The 7,878-nt window shown below is 51.9% G+C and overlaps 1 protein-coding gene across 1 annotated transcript in view; it reads left to right on the top strand.

Annotated features, from left to right (window-relative positions):
* CIAPIN1 (cytokine induced apoptosis inhibitor 1) overlaps nt 1–6,250 on the top strand; it is a 12,399-nt gene extending 6,149 nt beyond the window's left edge. Inside the window, exons 4-8 of the mRNA XM_088463549.1 lie at nt 58–217; nt 2,496–2,569; nt 4,456–4,577; nt 5,226–5,307; nt 5,907–6,250. Of these exons, the coding sequence (XP_088319675.1) occupies nt 58–217; nt 2,496–2,569; nt 4,456–4,577; nt 5,226–5,307; nt 5,907–6,017 (549 nt within the window). The 3' untranslated portion in view covers nt 6,018–6,250. The remainder of the gene's footprint in view (nt 1–57; nt 218–2,495; nt 2,570–4,455; nt 4,578–5,225; nt 5,308–5,906) is intronic.
* Nucleotides 6,251–7,878: the final 1,628 nt, after the last annotated feature.

Genomic DNA, 7,878 nt, shown 5'->3' with positions numbered 1-7,878 from the left:
TAAGTAACCAAACGCCACCCTGGTGCAATCTTCTGTTACCACTTACTGTTTCTCTAGTTGCTACAGGAGCCTCTGACTTCACAGCAGATAGGAAGCCTTGGGAAGCATCTGGGCCACTCGGGTGGTGAAATTGCTGCTATCAGAATGTCAGCTCAAAAACCCAACTTCGAAGTAGGATCTACAAGGCAGCTGTCACTTTCCAAACGCCCACTGGCAGGTAATGGCTATCTACAGGGGGATCCAGATGTCATTAATGTTACATAGTACACAGGAAGGAGGGGGCCTAAGGTACAATGCAGGGGTACACAGGAAGGAGGGGGCCTATGGTACAATGCAGGGGTACACGGTACACAGGAAGGAGGGGGCCTATGGTACAATGTGGGGGGAACACAATACACAGAAAGGAGGGGGCCTAAGGTACAATGCAGGGGTACACGGTACACAGGAAGGAGGGGGCCTGAGGTACAATGCAGGGGTACACAGGAAGGAGGGGGTCTGAGGTAAAATGCAGGGGTACACAGGAAGGAGGGGCCTATGGTACAATGCAGGGGTACACGGTACACAGGAAGGAGGGGGCCTATGGTACAATGCAGGGGTACACGGTACACAGAAAGGAGGGGGCCTATGGTACAATGCGGGGGGAACACAATACACAGAAAGGAGGGGGCCTAAGGTACAATGCAGGGGTACACGGTACACAGGAAGGAGGGGGCCTGAGCTACAATGCAGGGGTACACAATACACAGAAAGGAGGGGGCCTATATATTTATTATTTATTTATTACCAGTTATTTATATAGCGCACACATATTCCGCAGCGCTTTACAGAGAATATTTTTTTGGCCATTCACATCCGTCCCTGCCCCAGTGGAGCTTACAATCTATGTTCCCTACCACATGCTCACACACATACACACTATGGTCAATTATGTAGGGAACCAATTAACCTACCAGTATATTTTTGGAGTGTGGGAGGAAACCGGAGTTCCCGGAGGAAACCCACGCAAGCACAGGGAGAATATACAAACTCCACACAGTTAGGGCCGTAGTGGGAATTGAACCCACGACCTCAGTGCTGTGAGGCTGTAACGCTAACCATTACACCGTCTGTGCTGCCCTATGGTACAATACAGGGGTACACAGGAAGGAGGGGGTCTGAGGTACAATGCAGGGGTACACAGGAAGGAGGGGGGCTGAGGTACAATGCAGGGGTACACAGGAAGGGGGGGGGTCTGAGGTAAAATGCAGGGTTACACAGGAAGGAGGGGGCCTGAGGTACAATGCAGGGGTACACAGTAAGGAGGGGGCTGAGGTACAATTCAGGGATACACAGTACACAGGAAGGAGGGGGCCTATGGTACAAAGCAGGGGTACACCGGAAGGAGGGGGCCTGAGGTACAATACTGGGGTACACAGGAGGGGGCCTGAGGTACAATACAGGGTTACACAGGAAGGAGGGGGCCTGAGGTACAATGCAGGGGTACACAGGAAGGGGGGGGTCTGAGGTAAAATGCAGGGTTACACAGGAAGGAGGGGGGGCCTGAGGTACAATGCAGGGGTACACAGTAAGGAGGGGGCTGAGGTACAATTCAGGGATACACAGTACACAGGAAGGAGGGGGCCTATGGTACAAAGCAGGGGTACACCGGAAGGAGGGGGCCTGAGGTACAATACTGGGGTACACAGGAGGGGGCCTGAGGTACAATACAGGGTTACACAGGAAGGAGGGGGCCTGAGGTACAATACTGGGGTACACAGGAAGGGGGGGGCCTGAGGTACAATACTGGGGTACACAGGAAGGAGGGGGTCTGAGGTACAATGCAGGGGTACACAGGAAGGGGGGGGCCTGAGGTACAATGCAGGGGTACACAGGAAGGGGGGGGGGTCTGAGGTACAATGCAGGGGTACACAGGAAGGGGGGGTCTGAGGTAAAATGCAGGGTTACACAGGAAGGAGGGGGCCTGAGGTACAATGCAGGGGTACACAGTACACAGGAAGGAGGGGGCCTATGGTACAATGCGGGGGGAACACAATACACAGAAAGGAGGGGGCCTGGGGTACAATGCAGGGGTACACAGTACACAGGAAGGAGGGGGCCTGAGGTACAATACTGGGGTACACAGGAAGGAGGGGGCCTGAGGTACAATACTGGGGTACACAGGAAGGAGGGGGCCTGAGGTACAATACTGGGGTACACAGGAAGGAGGGGGCCTGAGGTACAATACAGGGGTACACAGGAAGGAGGGGGCCTGAGGTACAATACAGGGGTACACAGGAAGGAGGGGGCCTGAGGTACAATACAGGGGTACACGGTACACAGGAAGGAGGGGGCCTATGGTACAATGCGGGGGGAACACAATACACAGAAAGGAGGGGGCCTAAGGTACAATGCAGGGGTACATGGTACACAGGAAGGAGGGGGCCTGAGGTAAATACAGGGGTACACAGGAAGGAGGGGGCCAGCAGTGCCCTGTATAATAACATTTTCTCTCTCAGGTAAGCCCTCTGTGGATCCAGCTGCTGTGAAGCTATGGACTCTGTCTGCCAGTGATATGAATGACGATGACGAGGTCAGTTACACAAATCTGCTTGTTGGATTATTATTCCCTTAGCTCCATAGCTTTGTCCAATAACGGGCTACGCTTAGTGACTGAGGACACCGGGGAGCGTTATTTGCGCCTATTGGCCCGTCACCACCTGGAGATAGGCAGCGGTTATAGCTCTTTCACGGTTACCTTGGGTCCTTTGAGCCCCACAGATCACACAGTAAGCACGCGATAGCCCGGTACAAGAGCACCTTTATTACATGCACACTAATTATACATGCAGTCCGCTACCTACAAACCCTCCACCCCCAGACAGTCACCTCAGGGAATACACGAGCACGGACTGCTGCACGGCTGGGAGACTCCGGGGGACGATCGGCCGCTGGTAGAGGTGCCGCTGAGCGACTTGCTCTACACACACAAGGGTAGGGTGTGCCGGAAAACACCCACTTCCAGCAACCCCGGAGGGTGCACATGCTATGGTTGGGTCCATTGCTGGCAGGCTTGAGCCTGGCTGGGTCCAGAGACCCCTGAACCAGCTCCACGTCGTCAGTCTGGCCATGGAGGCTAGGAGTAGAGTCTCTAGTGCAGCCCCTTCTTGTCCCTCGGTCCCATGCTGAGATTGGGTGGATGTTCTGGGCAGCCTGGATTCCCTGCAGCTCATAGTGTATGGCCAGCCGGGCATTCCCTGCAGCTCATAGTGTATGGCCAGCCGGGCATTCCCTGCAGCTCATAATGTATGGCCAGCCGGGCATTCCCTGCAGCTCATAATGTATGGCCAGTCGGGCATTCCTGCGGTCACAGGCCGGAGGGGGTCTCTGGTGACTGGGCGTAAGTATTGTTCTAGCAGATGTCCGGCGTATTGCAGAGGGAGTGCGGCGGCTGTCCAGGCCGTGCGGGTAGTGTGATCATCACTGTGACACATGGAGGCACTGACTGATATAAGGTACCGGATATGTGATTGGGAGCAGATAGTACATCGGTAATCTATAATGGGGGATTAGTCTGAGGGTAACACAGTGACACATGGAGGCACAGACTGATATAAGGTACGGGATATGTGATTGGGAGCAGATAGTACATCGGTAATCTATAATGGGGGATTAGTCTGAGGGTAACACAGTGACCAATGGAGCGCTGTCAGGAATGTCTTCTCAACAATAGAGTAGCTGAAAAATAAGGGATGGTCAATCCCTCCACAACTTAGAAAACCAAATATACCAGCGCTCACAATAAGGTAAATGCCATCAACATATATAATAAGCATAACTTTTATCATACAGACAAATAAATACTAAATATTAAAATATGTATGCGCAGTTCTTGGTGGTATCTGAATACACCGTAAAATGTCACAATATGATCCCCCATGTACTGATGAAATCGCAATCTGGAGCAATTGTCCCATGTCATTTCCAAGTCCAAAATATCTGCTATGGTGAATAGGGATGTGCCCTCCCCTATAGCTCTATTTACCAGTTCCTGTGCCCAGATAGAACGCAGGGTCTTAGTTAGCGGAGCTTGCGGAGCTGTCTCATGGGTAGTGGTCCCTTGGGCACGGCTTGGTCCATATAGCAGTTCTGTGCAATAAATAGTGTCAGCAATAAATGGAGAGATGGGTGGGCTCCTGATAGTTGGTGGTGGTCATATAGCCAGTCCCTGACCAGTCTCACTGTGTGGAGTCACAGGTAATCTATGATGGGTGAATAGTCTGAGGGGGCCGCTTAGGCCATTTGGAGGGCGAGTTGAATTTCCGAGGATTTGAGGAAATGTTTCCTGAGAATAAATTGCAGCCTCATCAGCACAGTCTCAGGGAAATGGGATCCTGTCATCTTCTAGGTTATAGGTACGAATAGAAATTCATTTTCTTCTAAACTAGCTGTACACAAGGACCTTTCTTCTGTTATTAGAATCTGTTAGACTCGGATGAACTCCTGGATCCAGAAGACCTGAAGAAGCCTCTTCCTTCCTCCCTGCAAAATAGTGGCTGTGGGGAAGGGAGTGAAAGGAAACGCAAGGCCTGCAAGAACTGGTGAGAACATTACTAACATGTCAGATGACCTCTAACCATGATTCCTGACATGTACCAGAGACATCCTACACTCTACCAGGTCTCCTTACATGTATCAGAGGAACACTACCACCCTGTAACCATGATTCCTGACATGTACCAGAGACATCCCACACTCTACCAGGGTCTCCTTACATGTATCAGAGGAACACCACCACCCTGTAACCATGATTCCTGACATGTACCAGAGACATCCTACACTCTACCAGGTCTCCTTACATGTATCAGAGGAACACCACCACCCTGTAACCGTGATTCCTGACATGTACCAGAGACATCCTACACTCTACCAGGTCTCCTTACATGTATCAGAGGAACACCACCACCCTGTAACCGTGATTCCTGACTGATTCCACATAATAGAGGGACCTCAGTAACAAGTCAGGCTTTCTGCCCCGAGTCAGAGGAACCCGCACTCACTATTCAGGCTTTCTGATATTTCCCAGAGGACCCCCCACTGTCTATTATATACCAGAAGGATAACATTTCCCAGTCATCTCAAATCCAGGAGGGTCATTAACAAAAGTTAATGCTATATTCAATGCGTGATACCATCCTGCCCATCAGATACCTCTTCTCTGTAGCTTATACAGTGTTTATTTCACACAGCACATGTGGATTAGCAGACGAGTTGGAGGAGGAAAAGAGCCAAAATGTCACCCCGAAGTCTGCTCCATCAGCATGTGGCAATGTACGTATTGTGTGCTCCAAGCATGCTGGTGACATATTATGGGTGGGCGTAGAAGACGCTTCAGAGGCTGATTGGTGATAACTTGGAGTAGTGTCTGATAGAAGGGCAGGGGGCAGAATGAGGGGCAGGCTGTAGCTGAAAGATGGCGTCTATGAGCTGACAGCAGAGGCTGCCGAGGAAGAGCAGGGGGGCTGCCCGTGGAGAGGAGCAGGGGCTGCCCGGGGAGGGGGGAGCAGGGGGGGTTGCCCGGGGGAGGAGCAGGGGGGGGCTGCCCAGGGGAAGAGCGGGGGGGGGTTGCCCGGGGGAGGAGCAGGGGTGGGCTGCCCGTGGAGAGGAGCAGGGGCTGCCCGGGGAGGGGGAGCAGGGGGGGTTGCCCGGGGGAGGAGCAGGGGGGGGCTGCCCAGGGGAAGAGCGGGGGGGGGTTGCCCGGGGGAGGAGCAGGGGTGGGCTGCCCGGGGAGAGGAGCAGGGGGGGCTGCCTGGGGGAGGAGCAGGGGCGAGCAGAGGACGCTGGGGAGGGGGAGCAGGGGCTGCCCGGGGGGAGGCGCAGAGGCTGCCCGGGGTGTATAATGATTGCTGAGCTACGTGTTTCTCTTTCAGTGTTACTTAGGAGACGCATTTCGCTGTGCAAGTTGCCCGTATCTCGGAATGCCGGCATTTAAACCGGGAGAGAAAGTGCTGCTGAGTCCCAGCCAGCTGCAGGACTCCTAGTGCGGGAGGCGTTGTCTCTGTATATAAAGATGTTATTTACAATAAAAGTGAGAGTGTCATTGCATCTATTACACCGTCTGATGCGTGGGTGGGAAGGGCCATCAATGTTCTCCAGGTGTAATTAGAATTAATTTGCTGTCGGTGAGAGTTTAGTCATTCGCTGTAAGATGAAGCCTCATACTGGAATTGTCCGAATCCACCGCTGAAATTGTGGCTGCTCCTCACCAGTCTGGAGAATAATCTCAGCATTGTACAGTCTTCCATCGCTGTTCCCCATACCTGTGACGCTGCCAGTGCTTACCTTTATTAGGTAGGGTTAGGCACTTACCCAGACGGTTAGGGTTAGGCACCATGAATTAGGGTTAGGGTGAAGATTAGGGCTAAAAAAAAAAAAAAAAAATCGACCATTTTTATGTTGTTTATTTTCATGGCGAACTTTTGACACTGTCGACCTTTTGTACCCGTGTAACTATTGACAGTCTAACATCTGGTGTCTGTCTAATTACTGTATGTTATACCATACCTATATGCCACAGCCGTGCCATTGTCCAATAGAAAGGGGTCTGTCTCGCTGGAACCATTGTGCCTGTGTTAGAACATTGAAGACTGACCTCAGTTCCAATACACATTGAACGGGAAGATTCCCAAAAGCCCTGAAACTAGAGTCACAGAGTAACCACTCCCCAGGCTGGCATCTATTGGAGTCACAGAGTAACCACTCCCCAGGCTGGCATCTATTGGAGTCACAGAGTAACCACTCCCCAGGCTGGCATCTATTGGAGTCACAGAGTAACCACTCCCCAGGCTGGCATCTATTGTGACCAGGAGCCAGTCCCAGACTGAGAATTGACATTTCTTACTTTGGTGGCTTCACAGGCACCACCTGTCCAAATGATAACATGTCCAAAGCGACCACTAGAAGAACTGTCTATCCAGCATTGGATCAGGATGTAGTAGGCTTCCCGGTGGTCATAATACCGGCTCCAGAATCCCGACCACTGATATCCTGACACTAGGAGGACGGTTAGGGTGCAAGGTGGGTTAGGGGTTAAGTTTAGGATGCTTACCTAATCCTGTCGGGATGCCACTGTTTGCATTCTGACCGTCATCATCGCGACCACCGGTATCCGGTACCCAACTCCTTGGATCTGACCTGGGTCAATGCAGCAGAATCTGATGCTGGAGAACCCTGGAGTGAAACAACTTAAAAGTAAGCCGCCATCTTCCTCAGCAGTTGCATGCACGTGGACCAGCCATGGCGAACAGGCTCCCCAGAAAGATTATAAGCAGGGAGAGTGCCAGGTTTGTATTTGGGAAGTGGATAATCCAGGTTTGCACCACTAATATCTTCACAACCACCTGTAGGTGGAGAGTGGGATTAGTAAACTTTCCAGGTAGGGGATAAAAGATTACATCTGTCTGCTGAAAGTGCATCCTGGGAGCCATCACATTTATGACCAGTATCTGAGCCATGGAGAGTACAAAGGGCAGGGCCTGCAAAGCAAAGTTTGTGGTCTTTTGACCAGATGGGAATGTGCACATAAGCATTCCTGAGTTCTAGGGATGCTAGGAATCTCCTGCCCTCAATAGAGGCCATGGTGGACTGCAGGAATTCCATCTTAATGAGGGTTTCAGGTTGAGAATTGGCCGAAAAGACTCATCCGTTTCTGAATCAGGAAAAGGTTGGAGTAAAACCCTGACACCTCTTGTACTTGCAAAGCCGAAACAACAACCCTGACGCCTGGAGAAAGTCCTCTGCTTGCTGTAAGGCCACCTTTTTCCCATGGTCTCCTTGGAGGGCTGTAGCTCCATGCGACTGATCTTGGGTTGTCCATTGGACTTGATGGTTAGCATCCATGTG

Source organism: Taudactylus pleione, unplaced genomic scaffold, assembly GCF_031769625.1.
Source record: "Taudactylus pleione unplaced genomic scaffold, aTauple2 ptg001406l, whole genome shotgun sequence".
Lineage (NCBI taxonomy): Eukaryota > Metazoa > Chordata > Amphibia > Anura > Myobatrachidae > Taudactylus > Taudactylus pleione.
This window is presented reverse-complemented; position numbering and strand designations above follow the sequence as displayed.